Source organism: Alexandromys fortis, unplaced genomic scaffold (genome assembly GCF_014885135.2).
Source record: "Alexandromys fortis isolate MF-2015 unplaced genomic scaffold, M_Fortis_MF-2015_v1.1 scaffold_9, whole genome shotgun sequence".
NCBI classification, from domain to species: Eukaryota; Metazoa; Chordata; class Mammalia; order Rodentia; family Cricetidae; genus Alexandromys; species Alexandromys fortis.
In genome coordinates, this window is record NW_026067892.1 from 6,763,245 (window position 1) to 6,784,623 (window position 21,379).

General features: G+C 45.4%; 2 protein-coding genes across 5 annotated transcripts in view; one reads left to right on the plus strand and one right to left on the minus strand.

The window, feature by feature from the left end:
* The window catches only part of Pcbp3 (poly(rC) binding protein 3), a 175,872-nt gene that overhangs the window by 118,786 nt on the left and 35,707 nt on the right, over window positions 1–21,379 (plus strand). The window lies entirely within an intron of this gene.
* LOC126502713 (COMM domain-containing protein 6-like) lies at window positions 13,763–14,796 on the minus strand. The gene has a single exon (XM_050143922.1). The coding sequence runs from the start codon at window positions 14,770–14,772 to the stop codon at window positions 14,509–14,511; it is 264 nt and encodes an 87-aa protein (XP_049999879.1). The 5' UTR covers window positions 14,773–14,796; the 3' UTR covers window positions 13,763–14,508.

A 21,379-nucleotide genomic window follows, 5' to 3' on the forward strand; every position in this document is an offset into this window, starting at 1 on the left:
AGGAGACTGATCCTCAAAGGTTCAGTCACCAGAGAGGGTCTGGAACAGTCTGTCTCAGATCTAGAACAGTTGGTGTAACTAACAAACTCCTGAAGGCCCCATTTCTACAGCCAAGTTCCTGCACTGCCCAGAGCACACCTCTAGGAAATGCTGTGCCCTGTGTGATGGTTCATGGTCCTTCCCAGACACACATTCCCTGAATGAGAGGCCATGCAGGCTCATGGAGCAGCAAGTTCAAATGCTGAGATTGCAGGCATGCATACCTGACTAATTTATGTATTTTTGACTCAGAAATTATATGCTGTAAATATACATGGTGGGGAGATCACAAGAGAAAGGGGGCATTCTCAGGACTAGATAAGTGACACCCCCATAAACCTATACAGTTCTAGAGGCTGGAAGCTCAAGACCAACAGGGCCAGAAAGTCTACTGGTGTCTGGTGGGGATACTTCCGTGTGGAAACTCCTGAAACACTGCCTCCTTTGGAGACGCAGATATGTGTTTTCATGTGACAGGAGGACCACCGACAAAGAGGGCAAGACTAGTCTCCCTGAGCCTCTTGTGAGACACTAGTTAGAAGGTGGAGGTCACAGCCTTGTCACCTTTTTTTTTTTTTTTTTTAAAGTAGGTTCTCACTATATAGTCCTAGCTGGCCCAGAACTTGCTGTAGACCAGGCTATCCTTAAACTCACAGAGTTTTGACTGTCTCTACCTCTTGAGTACTGGAGGTTTACACTGCCACACCTAGTATATTTTCAACATGCAGATTTGAGGGAAACATATGCCTCAAACCTTAGCAATTTTATTACAACATTGCTCAATATACCAATTCAAAATATCTGGCACACTCAACTATTGTGGACTCCTTATGGTCCCACACACTAAAACAAAAACAGGGTACCTGAAATCACATTTATAAAGTAAAGTATCAGGAATTTGGTACTTTTGCCTAAACCTAAATGCATTAACAGAGGAAAGTATTTACCATATAATACTAAATGCAAGAAAGAGGAAAATGTGGGCAGTTTGGTCCTGTTTTGTTTAAAAGATACAGTGATGGAACCTAGGCAATACGCCTCCAACATTGCAGATCCCAGGCTGGTGGTGTTTCTGGGGAGCACTTAATATGTTATTTCTCTATACTGGATATCCATTGCTTATATTATTTTCTTGGTGAGGCTTTGGGACCCTCTTTCTTTTCTGTGCTGTGGTGAGCATTGCAGAGTTAGTAGCAATGTCTATGCTCACAGTAACTGACTCCTTCCACGGTACAGTCTGCCTTCTGGTACAGCCCATAGCTCCTCCTGGCCTTTTCCTTCTCATATATGCTTGCTTGTGTCTCGGTCATTACCTCCCCTGATCTTGTATAAGTAGCTGGATAAAGTCAGTGTATCAGTATCAAGCAGCATGGGATAGCTGCTCTCTCCTGCTGGTAGCAGAAATGCTCAGCCTGATGGTGGCCAATGTGCATGCTACCCCTCCATTTAGGTCTCAAGTACTTGAGCCTTGTGCACATCACAGCCCACACCTGGACCACCTTAAATGATGCAGCATGCTCAGCCCCTTCTGAGTGTGTGCAAAGGCTTGCTTCTCAGGGCTGACTACAATTAATTAAAAATGTCGAAGGCAAGCATTTCCAGTCTGTCATTTTGGGTATCTAACCTTTGTGAGGACTTTCCTGTTTACCTGGTTCCTCGAGAACTTGCAAGTGGGTCACCAGTCAATCCAAGGCAGCCGCATAGTCAATGGCTAGAGACCTGTCTCTGCCCAAGCTGTACATGGACGGTCAGCACGATGACAATGTCTGATACAAAAAGCTGTGTCTGGATTAATGCTATCCAGCCCCCCTCCCCATTTCAGGCTAAGCTGCTATGTCCTGCAGGCACACTGGCTTGTTCAGTCCTATTGGGGGCAGGAGCCATTGAAATGACAGCCATGAGTGCTGGGTGCCCCTCCAAAGGGCACAAGGGGAGCTGGGCGAAAAGTAGGTCACATGTGCCTGGGCAATGTCACGCGGTTCCCACCCCAGGCCAATGGGATGGGTGGCCTCTTTCGGTTGAGAACAAAACATCACTCTAATTTTTCTCTTAGCATTTCATCTTCTCTAAACGGGGAGAGTAACCATCTGTCTGGCTCCCACACCCAACTCGATCCTCTTGACCCCACGGGGCTGCTTTGTTCGGAGGTAAGGGGATTCTGTGGGCCTGGGTGAGTGGTCAGCTGAGCAGGACAGGTGGCCGAGACTGACAGAATCCTAGCTCAGATCTCCAGGTGGTGTGGCAGAGCCTGCCAAGGTCATATATGTGATGTGTTGGGAGAAGATGCCGAAGGAACTGCCATGATGGTGCACAGACCTCTGCTGGGCAGTGGGAAGAGCGGAGCTGGGTTGTGTGTACTAGTGGCTTTAGATATTTCGATAGTGCGTCCTCCGCTTTCATAATGCAGTTCTTTGGGGGAGGACCCATGGCATTTTAATGTTCTTTACTATTGAGGTGGTGTTATTTGCTAAAAAGAAAGCATACAATTTTACGGATGTTTTGTAGGCTAGAAATACCAGCTATGGAAAGGAATATGGTCTCTACCCTTGACCATATGAACCATCCTTAGGAACCAAGGTCCAGTGCTGTCTGGATCAACTAGTTCCTTCAGTGCTGTTAGAGACTTAAACCTCTGAAGTTATTTGGAAAGTTATTTGTTTCCACGGGTAAGAGTACTATGAAGCTCAAACTCAGAACCCAAATAGCAAAAGATCTGTGCACACATATTATTAATAAATGGAAAAGTATACTTTGGAGTTTAATATTTACATTGAACAATTTGCTAGTTCTCTTATTGCCAGGCAGGACATTGAACATGACCACCACCACCACATGGTAAAGTGTTTGTGAATGTATAGTAGTTTTTAAATATTTATAGAAACAAACATACATTTTATAGCTTATAAATAACAAAATTTCACATTTTTCCTGTCCTGTAAATGAGCTCAAGTGTGCAGTTTCTCAGGATGTTCCAATGTACGCATTTGGCAAACAAGTTGCATGTTTAACAAGCATATATGTGTTTGCAGGATCTAGCTATATCTCCCATATTCAGACATGGGGAAATGCTTCCAGAAATAATGTACCAGAACAAGAATTGTAGCAATTTAACCTGAGTGTGTTCCACCAGAATTTTTTTCCTTTCAGATGAAATTTGTGTTTATTCTAGTTCTCTGGGGAACATGGGTGTGTGACCAACATTGTAAGGATGAGCACCAGAACTTTGGGTTATGCCCTGGGGTCCATCTCTGTTGTGTGGCACAGTAGCTATTCCCTTGGTGACAAAGCAGGGCTCACAAAGACTCCTTGTACAATCAACCTACAGCCTTAGAGTGAATCTTATATGTTTTCTAAAGAGTATTTCTTTAAATGGCTACAATCTTGAGGGAGTGGAGAGTTTCATTTGTTTGGGTTTTTGTTTGTTTGACTAAGACAAAAATGCGCAACATTTTCCTTACGTGTAGCTGTTGATCTGATGCCTGGAGAAAGCCCCATCCACTGATGCAGTTTTAGCATTGTCTCGCTCTTTGTCCCTCCTGTAACGTGGGTCCTGGAAACCAGACTAAATGTGAGGACTCACCCGTAGCATGTGAAGACAGTTGTGACAAGCACACATGCTCATGTGACATTTGAAATCATAATTTTTCCCATTATTTCTTAGGTGAGGGGTGAGGGCTGCTGCCTCTGGAAATGAACCCATTCCTGCAATGTGGGTATGCTTTATGTCCCCCATACCCATTAGGAAAGATTACAGCACAAATATAGTTATGCAGAAGCAATAGAGCCATGTCCTGGGGTGGTGTACAGAGGAGAATCCTAACCCAGACTGGAGTGCCTGACTCTGTGCCTGTCCTCTGTCCCCATGCACACTGTACTTTTTGTCCACATTGCCCTCATCATATTCATTGTGCTGAGCCATGGACTATGTGGGACTTGAAGGGCCACCTATGAAGTTTGGTCTGGTAGTATCTTAAAACAAGCCACCATCCCAGTATTCTGTGTCTGAGATGTATGTGATGTTCCAGGAGACAGCTGGGCCCTGCCCAGAGGCCAGAAGCCCCAATAAAGCATTCTCTCACTGAGAAGAGGGGCCTGGGGAAGATTTGCAGTGAGGAGCACCCCACAGCTGGAGACATCCTGATTCTGATGGAGTAGGCTTCAGAGGACCAATGTCTCAATACTGGGAGCTGGGATCAGGAGGTCCCAAAAGTGCATGGGGCCCTCCTATTGCAGAACTGTTGGGTACAGTGGTGCCTACCAGGTGTTCCAGTTTAGCCATAGAGCATCTGGCCTCTGTGTTTTGGCTGTTGTGCTTATGAAACAGAACAGGTTTGTCCAGGTGTGATCTCTGCACCTCCACCATCCCCTTAGGACCCTGTAGAGATGCAGAGTCTGTTCTGCCTGCCTCAGATCAGTGAAGTCAGAACCTCTGGGCTGGGTCATGTAGGACAGGCCTCCTTGGTGGTATATGTCATGTCCACTCAGAGTGAGAACCCCTGGTGTGGTTGTGACATGAAAATTTAAAGGCAGGACTTCTGATGCAACTGGAGTTGGATGTAGAGGATACGGACTTGAGTACCAGGTCTGAGAGAGCAGAGGATGCTGCTGCCTATGAGTGATTACTGGGTTGGATGCAAGCAGACCACTTAGTAGGGCATTTGAGGTCGAGTCACATTGTGTCCAACCAGAGCTTTCTGTAGGAAAGGACACAGGCTGCCCCCCTCCCGGTACCTATGGAGCTGAGGCTTGTCTCTGGAGATGAGGAACACACTTGCTAGAACTCAAGGTTAGGAATAGCATAAGCCCAAGGCCAGTGCTGGAGCAGGGAAGATGTGCAGAAGCTGTGGCTCCTGCTGACTCAGAACTGCCACTGGGAAAGGTAGACAAAGGCCACTCAGTGGAGTGGTCTGGAGAGGCGAGGAGGCTGCAGTAGCTGCATTTGAGCTCTAGTCAGATGGCCTTAGTGAAGAAAGAGCCTGTCTGTAGCTGGGAAATAGGCCATGGCAAAGCTGAGGGCTGAATGGGACAGCCTAGATGCAGACTCTGTCTTCCTGCTTCATGGCAATGAATGCCACCTGCCTCCTCTTCTCTTCCTTTACACAGGCACACACATTCTAACTGCTGGTGTGGGGCACAGTCATTAAAAACAATGTGAGGAGAGGACAAAGAAACCTGTATATGACTATGCTTGCCTGGTGGTGGTGGCACACACCTTTAATCCCAGCACTTGGGAGGCAGAGGCAAGCAGTTCTGAGTTCAAGACCAGACTGGTCTACAGAGTGAATTCCAGGACAGCTGGGGCTACACAGAGAAACTGTGTTGGCGGGGGGGGGGGGGGGGGGGGGGGGGGGGGGGGGGGGGGGCGCGGGCGGCAGGGAGGTGACTCAGTCAGAAAGGTACTCATGGGACCTGAGTTCAATCCCCAGAACCCATGTGAAAAGCCAGGCATAGTGGCATAAACACTCCAGCACTGGAGGAACAGATAGGCAGATCTCTGGGAATTCCTTGGCCAGTGAGAGACTGCTCTCAAAAACCAAAGTGGGTTGCACCTTAGGAGTAACATCTGAGATTGTCCTCTGGTTTCCACATGGGTGCATGGGTACAAGTGTGCATTAATGCATATGATGTCTGCACACACATGCTATCAGGAGGATAATCAAAACATCACAAAGGAATAGGGGGCAGGAGAGAGTGTCTGGTATTGTTTTGCTATAATCAGTGACATTTAGATCACTAAGAATGAATAAGCTAGTCGTCAATATTGGGTCAAAATGCTATTGGGTCAATTAGTCTTTTTTTTTAAAGTAGTAAATTTAAAACTTCAGACAACTTTTCGTATAGAATAATGAGCTACAGGCATAGAAATTACATGCTGACCTTTTTATATGTCCTTTTTTGGAGAAAGAGTTGCAGTCCATGCACCCCCGCCCCCCAGAAAGCCTGCGTGCACAGTGGACAGGCAGGAACGCTGTCGGCTCATCATTCGGGCAGCACCTTTCCAATAGTGCGGTGTTGCAACAAAGCACAGAATCCTAAGCAGCCGGACAGATGAGTGTGCACAGTAGGAAGAAACTGACAGGCAACCTCGTGCAGGTCGGCAGGAGTTGGGATGGCAGGCTTGGTCGGGTGTGATCTGGCACTGCTTTGTGGAACATGGCTGGTCATGTCTGCCAACATATTAGTGCAGACACTCTTTAACCATACCACTTTTGATGTAAGTCAGGTCTCTTCCCTGGTCAAACCCTATTGCACAGAGATCCATGTCTGGAGTGGTTTATTAAAAATAATCAAAATTATTATTAAGTAATAATTCCCATAGTCAGAGCATGTGAATCTTGGCTGAAGTAAGTCCTAACACGGCCCCATGGAGACTTAGCCTCCAGACCACAGTGACTTCTTTCCCTGGCTCAGACAAGGTACTGCTGAAGCCATCAACGGAGACACGGCAAGCACTTGATCTGTGATACTGACCAAGACCCATACCTGCCACCCAACAGCATAGGTGAATCTCAGTGTCAAAGAGGCCAGGCATAGAGAAGACAGAGGGAGCCCTGCAGTAAAGGGCCCTTAGTGGCTCCTGGCAATGCCTTACTTTGGATGGGAGTGTTGTAGGTTACGAATTAGTATTGCATGGTAAGTGCTGAGTGACATTTGAGCTATCCCCTTCACATTTGTGGCATTATTGTGCCTGTGCTTAAAGTGTAAGTCCCACACATATGTAGTATGTGGTACTTGTGCAAGGCAGGGCTAGGCAAAGCCCAGCAACTCAGATGTGGTGTATGGCTAGCTGGGGTCCCCTCAAGGGTAATTCACTGGCATTACTGTTGTTCTTAGAGAAGACTCCGCTGTGCTGCAATTTGAAAAGAGTGTTTGGGTTGACTGAGCTGGGGGATGATATCAGCACAGTGATGGATCCACAGCTGTATACTTACAATACTCAAGGGTCCCAATAGCCCTACTCTGATAGGGCATTCTTTTCCTGACCAGTCCCTGGGCTGTGTCCAGTGAACACTAGTCTCCAAAGACCTTGGGCCCACAGCACCAGGAGGAAAGGAGGAAGGACCTGTGGCTGAACCACAACCAAACATCACAACTTCCTGCCTCATTGCTTCTAGTAGGGACCACATGGGGTCTCCTATAGATCTTGCTCAGTAATATTCCTGTTCAGCAGCCTCCATAACCTACCGAGCTCTTTGTGGTGGAATTCAGTAGTTTTAACTCTAAGGTATCATGCTTGGGCTTTTAAACTTACTTTGCCTAGGCAGTATTTAGGTTCATAACTCTGCATTTGGGTTTTGGCAAGTAAATACAGCATTTATTTTTTCATCTACCCATCTATTTCTTTGTTTATCACACACTGAAATAGAAATGAGCCAAATGCATCCAAAATAAATTAAACAGGAGCAGCGAGGCTTTTGGGATTAGACCATGAGCGGATTGAAGGCAGAGTACTTCTCTGGGGCAATGCTGTCCTGGGGATTAAGTCTAATCCTGAGCTGCAGAGGAGGCAGGGCAGCTCAGTGCCGTCACGTGGAATAGAGACTGCATCCTTGAACTGCCTTTGTACAGTCCCCTACTGAGTCAGCCCAGTCCAGACATTGCCAGACCCTCAGGTGCCCTGGGATCATCTGGTACACAGTTTGTGGCATGAGGGAGATGCTGTCACCCTAGACACACGGATAGGGCATCTCCAGGATGCTGATGTGTGTTCACATGTATTCAGGTCCTTGGCAACTATGAGATTTGGGTGCAAGGACTTTGTGAGTGGCAGGGCGAGGGCAGGGGTCTTAGGGAGTTTCTGGGCTGCAGCCTCTGGCTCTGGTCACTGAGCCATTAGTCTGTGAATCTCTGGGGCCCTCGTGGGCCTGGATCTCATGCTGCTTTTCCCTGGGTTTGGCGAAGCTGTCTCCTGCACAGTGCTGCTGAGCCCAGCTGTCGGCTTGCTGAGGCTTATCGCCTTAATTTGATCCTTCATAGCTTGTAGTCACACTGGAAACTTTGCATTTTTCTTTTTAGTTTTTTTACCTGCTATTTTTTTAAACCTGTATTTTGTTTCAGATTTATCTAAATTTACTTTTATTTGTATTTTAACTTTTCAGTGTTTTTATCTTGCATTTTTTCTTTATGTCACATTGTCTTTACTTTTCAGATCATTTCCTTTCTGTGTACCACTTGTTTTCATTCTCTCTAAATGTTTCGCTCAAATGTGTCATTTCTATTGGTAATCTTATTTTCACTTCAGTCTTTCATCTTTTTTCCTTTTTTAAAAAATCATTTGGAAAGATCTTAATGATTTTAGTTATGTTTTCTGATTTTTTTTATTTTATCTGAAATAATATGCTTTTTTTTGCAGCGCAACAGTGAAATTATTGCCCAGACCTTGCAACACAAAGAAATGACCTATCAATCTAATTTAGCTTGTTTTTTCTCTCGGGGTTAATCATGATCAATGATTTTGTCTGTGTTGATAAATGAATGTTCTGAAATCATTGATATGTGCATCCATGGGGACACCCTCCCAGGACAGCTGGGAGCTATGTTCCTCTCTCGCTCCACATTGACCTCCATGGAGATCTTCATGATCTCAGCAGCCGCTGACCTTGTTGCCTGCGGCCTCAGGAGGACAAGCCTGCTAGAAGCCCTGACCTGCAGTGCGAATTCCCTTCCCACGCAGGGTTGACGGGCCTGTGCCCAGCCACTGTCAGCTGTGTCACCACACTGTGGACAGCTACCCCTGCCCTTGCCCTCATCCGTGTATCAAACAGGCAGTGGTCTGTCTGCAGTTTTTTTCGTCCCACTGAGGAGGCTGAGCTAACCATGAGCCTTCTTAGGACAGAAAATCTGCCCCCTCAGTAAGCACCTGTTGGCACCTACAGTACTCTTTGCGTTCTCTGAATAGACTTTCTGGGGCGGGGGTGTCAGGGAAGGCTGCCAGTGCACAGTCCTGACGTGGGCAGGGCATCCTATCTCTGGACAGCCCTGTGAAGCTGCCCTGTCCCTTCATGCCCCCTGTATAAAAAACCCAACAGAGGAAGACACTTCTCTTAGTAGAGCCAGCAGTGGGTTACCACTGGGCAGAATGCCTGTTCTCCAGTTCCTGCTGGACCACTTGGGCACAGAGTGTGCCAGGGACTTGAGCTGTATGAGACAGTCTCAAAGAGGCTCCAGCTGACTGACTTCTAGTAGCCAGTTCTTAGTTACAGCAGGTTAGGCTTCAATGCTCACGTCTAGGATTTAGCAAAGAGGCTCATCCTTGCCTGTGTTCTTCTGCATCTGTTATCTTCTGGAAGGATAGCCATGCTTCCTGCCACAGAGATACCGTTGCTTTGGAAATTGTGGGGGAGCCAGAGGCCATCCTGGAACAGAACCATTGTGACACTCCAGGAGCAGGACCTGAAATTGCTGCTCTGTGACAGCATATTATTAAGGGAGCAAGCACACGCAATAGGCAGGAAGAACGTTTGTTCCGCTAGGCAGCAGTGAGGTTGTCTAGCAGTTTCATGTCACCTCTGACATGCTTCTTGCACCACTTGGCATGTGTCTCCAAAGAGTAAGTGAGGGGCAGTGACGTGGGATGGGGTCTCTCACCAGGAGCAAGTTCTGTGGCCCAGTTCAGAGATCCTGCAAGCTACCCTGGACACTTCCTGTAGCTCCTTCTTCCACAGCTGCCTAGGGATTTTTCCCCCATAAAAATATCATTTCCTGCTTAGCCTTCTTGCTTTTCACACGGGTGGCATCTTCTCCTTCATTAGATATGTTTAAAAGCTTTCTTGGTTCCTACACTTTTCATGTGCATTAAGATGCTATCTATGGTTCTTTGTTTTAGTAATATCCGGAATTTGGAGTTCTTCGGCTTTGTCACCCACCACCAGTAAAAGTAATAACAAGGACACAGATGTGACACCAAGCATGTGTGCAGGACATTTGTGCGCTAGGGAATTATCTTCTCCGGACTTAAGTGCTTCCTGCCATTCCCTTTGATTTGATATGATCAGTGAGACTGTAAATTATATTCGGTGCTTTTCCACTATCTGTGCAGGGCTACATGTTTGTCCAGATGAGTATCCTGTCCAGTACCCACATCCTATCTGGTGTCTGTGATACTTTCCTACCCACCCCGGCTGCGTTCCTTGCTTGGGAGTGCTGAGGACTCTGCCTGGCACATGGCGAACAGCTGTTAGTGTTTACCATTGCTTACTAAAGTGTGTGTGTGTACTGACTTTCTTTCTTTATTGGTTACGTGGGCAGAATACCTGGTCTTGTATGCCTATCCACCCCACACTCTGCAAGGCACTGTGCAACATCGGTCTACTTATGAATTGCTGACCCTACATATTACCATTTAGTTTGGACTATTAGTTAGCATTTCTGTCTAGACAGAATTCGGGATTGGATCTTAGTTGATACACATGGTCCATTTCATTGTTTCTCCTACATCTTTCCCAAGCGAACACACGAACATACAGAGATACAGATGAGCCAGGAGTGAGTGTCCTAGCTGTACCGCTGCTCTCCAGTGCTTCCTGATAAGACTTTTGCTTTAAAAAATATTAATGTATTGCATGTATGTAGGTACACACATGTTGCAGCACACATGTGGAGGTAGAGGAGAAAACTATAGGACCCTGTTCTCTCTATGTATCATGTCCCGGGGAAATGCATACAGCATGGCCTTTACCTGCTAAGTCATTTTCTAGCCCTTCTGTTAAGATTTTGTTGTATTTTAGTCATCCTGGTAGGCGTATAGTGACAGACACTGTGACTTTAAATTGCTTTTCCTCTTAACTGACTGCCTTTTGGGAAACAGCGGTCCCTCTGTATCCCCTGGGGTATTGGTCCTAGATCTACCCGACTCTCCAAGATCCCCACACATCCCAGAATTCCCTAGAAGCTAAGTGAGATGGTATAGTGTCTGATGGAACTCTCCCACATCTTTCATGTGTGCTTTGTATTAGGTAAATTAGAATACCTAATGCAATATAAATGCTCTGTACACAACTGCCACACTGCTCAAATAATAAGAAGGAAAAAAGTTCAGTACAGATACAGTTTCCTTTTTCCAATTTTTTTTTAATCTATTGGTTGGTTGAATCTGGTTACAGAGAACCAAGTGGTCACACAGATCGCCCCTTCAGGATGCACCTGTTCAAGTCTCTTGCCCCCTTTTCTACACAGAGCACAGAGATGCTCCTCCATTCGGAGGCTTAACAATAGCAAAGAAGCAACATGCAGCAAACGTCTGCCCTTGGGCTGCTTTTCCCTCTGTTGACGAGGTGGGAACACAGAGAATCTTCATTCTAATGTGACTCATCACCTCATTTGGTCTGAGCAGCTAATAGCTTTTTAGGTGTAACAAGCCATTGTTCTTCCCTTGTACTAATACCTCATGCTGTCCAGAGATTCCTGTGATGTTTCCCGTTGGCCTCACTGGGATTGTTCTGAGGGAGACTCTGGAAGGGCGTGCTCGGTCCTCATGTTCCTACTTGCGGGTCCTCTGACAGGCTGTCCCCTGCTTTGCCATGGTTTGAGCACTAGGTTCTGACTCTTAGATCCTCCATCAGTTCGTCTCTTCTCACACCACACACCGACTCACTTGCTGTGGCTGTGTGTGTAGAATACTAAGACAATGAGTCTTCTGGGTAACACAGCATCACAGTGCTGCCCTGGACAGGGAGCTGCAGATTAGGTCAGAAGGCTTGAGGATCAAGTTACATGGTGGATGCTCTCCGTGGGCCCCTGCTACTGCCATCGTGCTCCTGTCCCCGGGAATTTTTCAAATTTGAAATGAATTTTCCCAAAGAATTGACCCTATAGATCAGTTTGAAAGAATCAGTGTCCTCAGCTCTGATTACCTGAGTCTGTCAGGTCCTCTTAGGTCTTAAGCACTTCTCCATAATAAGATCTGGTTTTCTATGTAAAAATTCTGAATATCACTTTTTTAGGGTTATCCCCAACTCTGAATTTTTTATATTCTTCCAATTGTATCTTCTTAAAACTAAATTTTTAACCCCAGCTGGAATAAAACATTAGTTTAGTCACTCTGATAACATCCCTTATGACATCATCTGTAGGTCATTTGGGCTTCATGTGCCCACCTTATCCTGTGTGTACTGTTGTTCTTCCTTCCGGGTTTCTCACAATGTCCACAGTGGGAAGGAACATCCACTACGCATCCTAGAGGGCCATTCCCTGGAGCCCATTGCTTGCAAATTGCCAACTCAGTACTTTCCAACAGGAAAACAGTTTCCTAGCTAGAACTTCTAATCTAGTTTGGAGATGTCTTGGGATTCCTTGTTGGGAATGTAGCCCTAGGTGGCCCCAGGCAGTTCTTTCTGAAATCATCAACTATGTACTTAGGTCACTGTTCCAGGTTGCGGCTGACTTGCAGATAAGATCAGAAAACATGGGGTTTGTTGCTGTTGCATGGTGGACGGTCTCCATGGGCTTCTACTGCTTCTGTCCCACGATGCTTAGCCCAGAATGCGCCCTCCTGCTCTCATTGTTTCCAGACATCCTCTAGTGGTGGCTAAACTGGTCCTTTCCCATTCAAGGAAGTTGTCCTGGGTACTCTTTCAGGACCATCCCTGGCTAGGGATATCTCACCCCAGCCTCTCCTTCATTCTTTCAGAGATCATGAAGCCACAGGGAAATTCTAAGTGTTGGACTTCAACTTCGTTTTCTAGAGCGTTGGTCTGTATGCAGCATATAGATTTGTGAGGCATGACAGGGTCCAATATTGACTTTGAACCATGATTCATTTAAGCTGTCCTAGCCACAAGTCTGATTTCCCCCATCAAACTGTGCCCAGCTTGTAATGATGCCTGTATCCACCCACCCTTCATGCTTGGTACCCGGTGAGAACTGCAGAAAGATGAGTGGCATGGGATGTTCCAGAATCCCTTTGTTGTGGGCCTCTGGAAAGTCTGCTGTGGTTGGGGGTTCCTGCTTTAAATAGAAGAGCATGCTGGGAAGCTGCTACGTGGGGTGCAGGGCTTTGGCATGCATGGGAGCTACAGTTTGGTGTCTGTAATGTCAGAAGATTCAGCTTGGCTCTTAGGCCTACCCTGAATGATATTATAGATCTTGAAATTGGTATTTTAAGAGGTGAGTGCGATGGTGGGCTGTATATTAGGACCCTCTTTCCTGCAGTGGTACTGAGAGCTGTCAGCAGCACCCAGTGGAACCGGCCCATTGTTAGAGAAGAGTTCTGTAGGTTCCAGACCATGCCCGTGTATGGCCTCCAGAGCAGGATGGAAGCGGTGAGCTCACTAGTCCTAGCCTTGTCACTTTTTGTCCTGGCGCTTGAGTGACAACTGAACAGTCTGTTTAGAATGCTGACTGAAATCAGGGTTGTGTAAGTCCCAAACATCTTCTAATGCTAACTGTGACTGGCAAGAGCATTAAATTGCAGAAACCTTCCTTAGCCTGAATGGCCTCAAGGAGCTACATACATTGTGAGTCTCTCAAGGAGAATGAAGCAGCTAATCAGCTCTGTCGGCTTCAGCTGCCATTGCCTCATGCAGCCTGATGTGGGCAGTGAGCTGTTAAACGCAATAAATCAAATCTGTTTGCTTTTCCCCATCCCACATCCCTTCTAGACAGCTGAGGCCCTGGGTGCAGCCCTGGACAGTGCACAGCTAATGAGAGAGGCCAGAGCCACTGCCCTTGTCAGGCGCTCACTGTGGCTGCGCGGTCACTGACGAGCTGCTGGGAGCGCTCTGTGTCGTTACCTCTGTGAGAGCTCTTAGAAAGAGGGGCTCAGGGAGGTTGCGCCCACAGTGGAAGTGATTGCTGGTACAGGATCCAGGATGCCTGATAGCGATTTCTGCTTTTCCCCTGGTGTCTACTTCTTCCTGAGAAAATCCTTCCATCCAGACATTTAAAATATACGACCTCTTTCCTCCAGTCTGGACCACAGGCTGCTAGCTTTCATTTTTTTTTTAAACTTCATATACAAGATTTTATTCATAAAGTTATATCTGTATCAATAAGATTTAAAATTTTTCTGATATACATTTAAGAGTGCTGCATTTAAGAGTATCATTTACTCATTGTTGAGATATCATTACACATACACATATTAGTATTCGACACAGACACTTTTAGCTCATTGAAAAGGCAAAGCATTGGTGACCACTGAAAAATTTGAGTTTATCAATTTTTTTTTAAACTGGGAAAAAAAATTGGGAAGTGAAATTCTTTTAATTTTTAGTTTTCTACCCATTTGTCTTTGCCTGCATAGACGTCTGTGGGAGTGTGTAGGATTCCCTGGTCCTGATGTTACAGGCAGTTGTGAGTTATCATGTGGTTACCAGGAATTGAACTTGAGTCCTCTGGGAGAGCAACCAGTGCTCTTAACCTCTGAGCCACCTATCCAGCCCCAGAAGTGCACTTTTCATTGCATAAATATCTTTCATCCATATGCAGTTCTTTTCTGGAAAGTAGAGTCCATTACTTCGGAATCAGTCCTCACACAGTTTCAATGACAGCGGCAATTTCTTTGAATTGTCTGTAGAAATTCTGAAACTGTGGGATTGTCATTTCGATGGACTTGGTGTTTACTTGGCCAGAAGGATCTGCCACTTTGAGCTTCACTGCCACATACGGGTACTTGAGGGATCTGCAGCGGTCAGAGCTCACAGCCATGCCCAGTTTCCACTGAAAATCTACAAGCTGGCAGGTGACCTCGGATTTGGCATCCAACACCAGTTCCCTGAATGGAGACTCCTCCATGGCCAGACTGGAACTCCTAGCTTTCATTTTTGAGCTGTACGGATATAGTGCATAATGGGCCTACTGGTGGTCCAGAGCCTGGCCTGGAATCTGCCCACTGGCTCTCTGCATAGCACATCCTTGCTTAATGTAATGCGGAGGTGAGCATGCCACTGAGCTAGGACAGGAAGTGTGTGTACACAGAGCACACTTGGCTGCAATGGCCGAACAACACAGCAGTTCTTGCTTGCTACAGCAATCTTTACTTTACTAGCATTGATTGGCTCAAATGTTATTTCAAAGAAGGATTAGCCTATTTGGTTTTTCAGAATTTCATTATAGTGTTTCTGGTTATAAACAGATTTTCTTTCCATGTAGTGAGTATAAAGTTTAAAGGAGGATTTGGCTCTAGTAGAATGTAGCACACGCTACTTTTTCCTACTGACCCACTGTGCCTTCTGGGCAGAATGTGTGGGGCAGCTGCTGAAGAGCTGTGAGGTCAGGGACAGCTGGCAGACCGGGAATAAACTAGAACTCAGTCATCCGTTTCCAGCCTGGATGCAGAGGCAGCCCTGCCTAGGTACACGCTAGAAGTTCTGAGAGCAGCACTGTACTTGGATACGTGGAGCAGCCAGGGAGCCCCTGGAGGAAGCACTGGAAGGATTCTACTATTTGCTTTTCTTTATTTTTTTCAATTCTCCGTGGCTTCTTCAAGGCAGTGATGGCCAGTAGGTCTAAACACAGAGGAAGGGGGATCCTCTGGAGAGGAAGGACAAGACCCAGTGTGCAAGGACTGCAAGCATCCCTTCTATTTGTCTCTGTCAGCTCTCCCTGGCCCTGGAGGCACATACAGTAGCAGGCAAGCTAAGACTGGCTTTTCCCCAGAAGGTATTGGGCTCTCAAAGAGGATGACCACCCCAGGGCTTTGCTTTGATACTCTGTTGTGCCCTTGTGAGCCCAACTTGACAGCATGTGCTGGCACAACAGAGTGTCACTGTGAAACCTCTGATGTTACTGTAGCGCATGGAGGCCCTAGGCCTCACCCTCTGGGACTTCTACCTAAGATTTATGTAACATTTGCAGCCATATGATAGTGCTCAGAGTGTCCACACTTGACACAAAAAGACAAAAGCCGAGAATCTCAACCTGGTTGAGAAATGGTGGGGGAAATAATTGGCGAATACCAGCCAAGGATGGTCCAAGGCATCACCAGAGCTCACCTTCTGAAACAGGTATAAAGGGAATACAAGGTGTAGAAAGTGAAGATTTTAGAACTGAAAAATCTTAATAACCAAAGTGATGCATTGTGTGGCCTCAGTGACAGACAGAGGGGTACGGGGCCAGTCTATGACATGAAGACAAGGATTGCCAGTAACCAGACTGATGGATACGAAGCAGATGGGTGAAACTGAATAGAACCTGAGACTCTGGGACAATACAAGGATAGCGCTGTGCCTGTGGGTTAGTCACTCAGTAGCCCATAGTCTGCGTAAGATGCTAACTCTAAGGCCTACTAATTTTAAGTAATTGAAATTTACCTTCTAACTAGAATGGAATTAAAATGTATGTCAGCGTTCAAATATTTGAAATACCAAAGCATGTACCTCTCAATAATGTAATGGGCAGAAAGTATAAACGGAAATTAGTTGTTTGGACAATAAAAAATAATGTATTCAGTATTCAGGGCGGCAGAGGAAGGAGGATCTCTGAGTTCAGGGCCAGCTAGGACTACATAGAGAAAGCCTGTCTTGAAAAAAAAAAAAGTATTAAAGATTTTCAGAGGAAATACCAGCAAATTCAGCCCCTAGAAAGAGCAAAAAATGCTTCATTGGGAAAAAAGGGTCAACGGTCTTGAGTTTCCACCTGTGGAAACTTAAAGAGAAAGAGAACCAGAGCAACATCACAGAAGGAAGAAAAGGCTGAAACAGAGCCAGAGCCCAGAGAAGTCAGGGACAGGACCCAGGCTTTCACACTGGAGCAGCTCAACCAAGAAAGACAAAGCAGGCATTACATTCAAGAGCTTGAAAGATTCCCATAGAGGGTTTTTTAATGGGTTGGGTTCAAGATAGTTTTCCTGGTCCTGTTCACTGGCCTTGGGAAGAAGACCGCTGCCCCTCCTCAGTATGCCTCCTCTCCTTCCTGAAAATGGATGAATTCACACTTCAGGTTGAGCCCTGAGTTGAGAGAATCATCACTTGGAGGCATGGGGCTGTTTTCCAGATGTTCTGTCAAGATTTGCCTGGGCCCCTGGCCCACCAGGGTTCCGATTCCACATGCTTTGTCCTTTTGTGGTTGAAACTATACCAACCCCTACACTTGGAAGTCTGTGCCTCCTCCATTGTACCCTGGACCCCAGCAAATCCTCAGTGAGTAGATGACACTATAAACAGGTGAATGCCCTGGGCGCCATGGAGATGTATCTGTGATTATTGATTGGCTCTCTACGGCATGGATGCCAAAATCCAGTGCCAAGTCCCGTCTCTAAAATGATAAAGTATTACATAAATATACAGAAGGATATGCATATGTTATAAGTTATCTGCAGATGACTCACAATACATGGATACAATACAAATATTACATAGGTTTATGCCATATCATTTGGAAATATTGACAAGATGTTATCTGTATGTGTTCAAGACATGCAAATCTAACATGGGAGAATGATGCTCCAACTGCACACTAGAGAGACTAAGACTCTAAGCAGAAGGCCCAGCAGGAGGTGAACTCAGTACACTGCTAGGCATGGGACAAATTCAAGGCTTACCTTGGGGAGCCTTCTGGGAATTTCTAGAAGGATAGGTTTCAAATAGCAATCCGTTAAATCGAAGGGTGTGGCCAGAGCCCGTGGGTTTGGGGCACTGTATAATCTTGAATGTGTAAGGGCATCAGGATCAGAATTTCTTAGGTTCTGGTTTCAGAGGGTTCTATGAAGCCACGGAAATTGAACTGGGTTAGGTATTCATTGTATGTATTGTCTGTTCCTTAAATATGTTCTGAGCTCCTTTGGACCAGGAGTAGGACTGCTGTGGTCTGGGGGATTCTCCCAAAGGGCCATATGTTAGAAACTTGGTCCTCAGTGGAGCAGAGCTGAGGTGGTGGGATCTGTAATAGGTGGGGCCGAGTACAAGGCAGTTAGGTTAGGGGGTAACACCACTAGCGGTGATTGGTGGAGCTCCTCCAGGTTATGAAGGAGGCCGTCCCATGTTCTTAGCCTACTTTGCGTGTGGCCATTTCCCCTTCTGCTGTTCTGCCATATTTTGAGGCCACCAGAGGCCCTCTCCAGAATGCCACCTTTTTCTTGTATGGAACTTCCAGCTGTCCGTGCCATGAGCCAGGTAAGCCTCTTTTGCTTTATTAAGTACCAGCTCTGGATTGTTTTTATTTTTAGAATATAGCAAAGATTTATTTATTTGGGGATAAACTCACAGTCAAGGTAGCAATCTGCCGTCCTCTGCGTGTTCTGGGAACTGGAGCCGAATCCAGCAGAAAAGGGGCTACTTTTAGTCGGCACATATAGTACATGAGATCATGCCCCAAGTGGACTGGTATCTTAAAGGCAATTGGCTGAAGGAGTTCCCACACAGTAACTCCAACACAGTAAAATTATGTACAATAAGAACAATCATCAGGTATTGTCAAAAGAAAAAGGAAGAGTATTAACTTTAACAAAAAGAAATTATATACTCTTATATTTAAATTAACCCAGATTCCTTTTTTATACTCTGCCACATGGTGGTACCTTTATTAGCATGACACATTCATCTCCTGCTTCCTCTGTGTCTGACTGGTGACTCCTCACTTTGCCCTTCTTCTTTCCAGAATTCTGAGTTTGACTTTCCTGCCTAACTTTATTCTGTTTAGCTATTGGCTGGTCCCAGCTCCGGATTGTTACAGCACCACAAACCACACCAACACACAGCACAGGGAACACATTTCCCAGGGAAAATGGAGGTCTTAAGAGTGCCCTTCTGGGCTGGAGAGATGGCTCAGTGGTTAAGAGCACTGGCTGCTCTACCAGAGGTCCTGAGTTCAATTCCCAGAAACCACATGGTGGCTCACAACCACCTGTAATGAGATCTGGCGCCCTCCTCTGGCCTGCAGGCATACATGGAGGCAGAATGTTGTATACATAATAAATAAATAAATCTAAAAAAAAAAAAAAAGAGTGCCCTTCTGCAGAATTTCTGGGACACAGTAGGAAAACCAGCCATCCCCAAAGGGAGTCGGGAAGCTACGTCAGAGGAACAGGGGTAATGGTAGATGAGACCTTGTGGGCAGGCACTTAACTCTAGGTTGAGTGGCATGGAGGTAGGAAGATGCGTCAGGGCTCAGGAAGAGGGTGGAGTGGTCTTCCCTCAGGTACTCACTGGGTATCAGGCTGTACATGCCCCACCATGTGTTCCAAAGCAACAGTGGTGGGAGCTAAAAGTGTAGCTCAGTGCCTGTCCGACATGGAGTCTGCTCTCTAACGCGCACATGTATGTGCACACACTCACAGAATGTCTGGGCCTACACACAACAGGTCAAGTTTGGCCTTTGGTAGTTGTCCTTAGACTTTGTCGTTTTAAAAACCTTGTATGAAATGTGTTAAATATTTTTTTCTTATATTGACGGGACTATATTTCTTCTGTTAATCTGGTAGCTTGCACTGGTTAATTTCCAAATCCTATTATACCATGTATAATTATTTTCATATATTGCTAAGTTCTATTTATTAGTGTTTTCTGTGTACGAAGTGACTCAGTCAAGCAAATTAATACAGCCATCGCCTCATATACTTACCTTTTTGTGGTGAGATCATTCACTATAAGTCAGTGAGTGATTCTCAAGAGTATGGAATTATGAACTCTAATGACCGTGCTATAAGATACATGGTTAGCAAGCCTTCCTCCTGTCTAACAGAAACTTTATACCCTTTTACCAGAACTCTCCAAACTCCACTTCACCCTTCCGTTCTCTGCTTCGAGTTCAACTCTTTAAGATTCCACATCTGAGTGCGTTTGTGCAGTACTTGTCCTTCTGTGCCTGCTTTGTTTCACTTTACACAGTGTCTTGCAGGATCATCCATGTTGGACTGAATGACATGTTTTTATGGCAGATTAGTATTTTACTGTGTATATGTATAATAATTTTCTTATTCATCCACAAGTTATTAGACTGTAGGTTGATTTAATGCCTTGGGAATGGTGCTGCAGTGAATATGGAGTACAGATATCTGACATATAAATTTCATTTCCCTTAGATCTATGCCAGAGTGCAATTGCCATGTCCTATAGTGGTTCTGGTTTGATTTTTGGAAGAATTTCCATACTGTTTTTCACAATGGTAGAATATGTACAGTTTTTTGTTTTGGGGGGTTGTTGTTGTTTGCTTTTCGAGACAGGGTTTCTCTGTAGCTTTGGAGCCTGTCCTGGAACTAGCTCTTGTAGACCAGGTTGGCCTCGAACTCAGAGGCTCTCTGCCTCTGCTTCCCGAGTGCTGGGATTAAAAGGTGTGCACCACCACCGCCCGGCAGGTAGAATATTTACAGTTCTACCAGTTGGGTCCAGAGTTCTCTAACTCTTATTTTCCTTAGAAATGTCTACTGAAGTGCTTGCCAACTTCCTTATCTACTCTCTTATAAAATGGACTCCATATGTTAGATATTAGCTCGTATCAGAGGTTTGGTTTATAGATATTCTCTCCTGTCTGCTAATTGTTTCCTTTGTTGAGCAAAGACTTTTCAGATTAATTTAATCCTGTTATCTAGTTTTGCTTTTGTTTCCGATGCTTTGGGGATCATTAAAAAAAAAAATTATTGCCCAAACCAACGCCACAGAATTTTTCCTCTAGTGATTTTCTAGTTTCAGATCTTACATTTAACTCTCTAACATCCATTGTCTTTGTTGGTGTGTGTGTGAAGAACCCAATGTCACTCTTCAGCATATGGATACTCAGTTTCCCCAGCACCTACGCACTGTGCTCAGTTTCCTGTTTCCAGTGTAGGACTGGATGTTTTTAGTCTACTCTCATTTTCTAAATTACACTATTTACATCGCATGTAAATTCATGCCGTTGTTGAAATGTTAGGACTCAAACTTGTCATTTCATTTTTAGTTTTCTGTTTATCCTCTTAATCTGACTTTTAGGTTTCCTCTCGTCTTCCTGGGAGTTATTAAAGCTTTCTTAAAAATTCCATTTTGATTTGTTAATAATTCATGACATCATTTTATCAGTTTGAAGGGGAGGTAGAAAGCTTGCCTTCTTTATCCTGCCCCAATACACTGTTCATATAAGACAGTGCAGTAATTTTTACTTGAGCCATCAGAAATCATTTTATAAGGCAGTGCAGTAATTTTTACTTGAGCTAGCCATCAGACATTTAGACACAAGAAACAGAGGCCTGTGGTATTTACTCTCATCTAAAAGTTCTCTTTTTCAAAAAATGACGATTATTAGCACAAACCAGTGGCATTCCCCATGTGTCCATGGAGAATGTGTATGTGTATGTTGGTCTTTCCCTTACCACCTCTCCCCTGCTGGGTTGGTTAGCCCCTCCTACCACTGTGAAGGAAACTTCTCCCAAGCTGTGCTCCTGGAGTGGAGCCGCTGGCAGCCGTTTCTTGGTTTTCCTTCATCCTAGAGC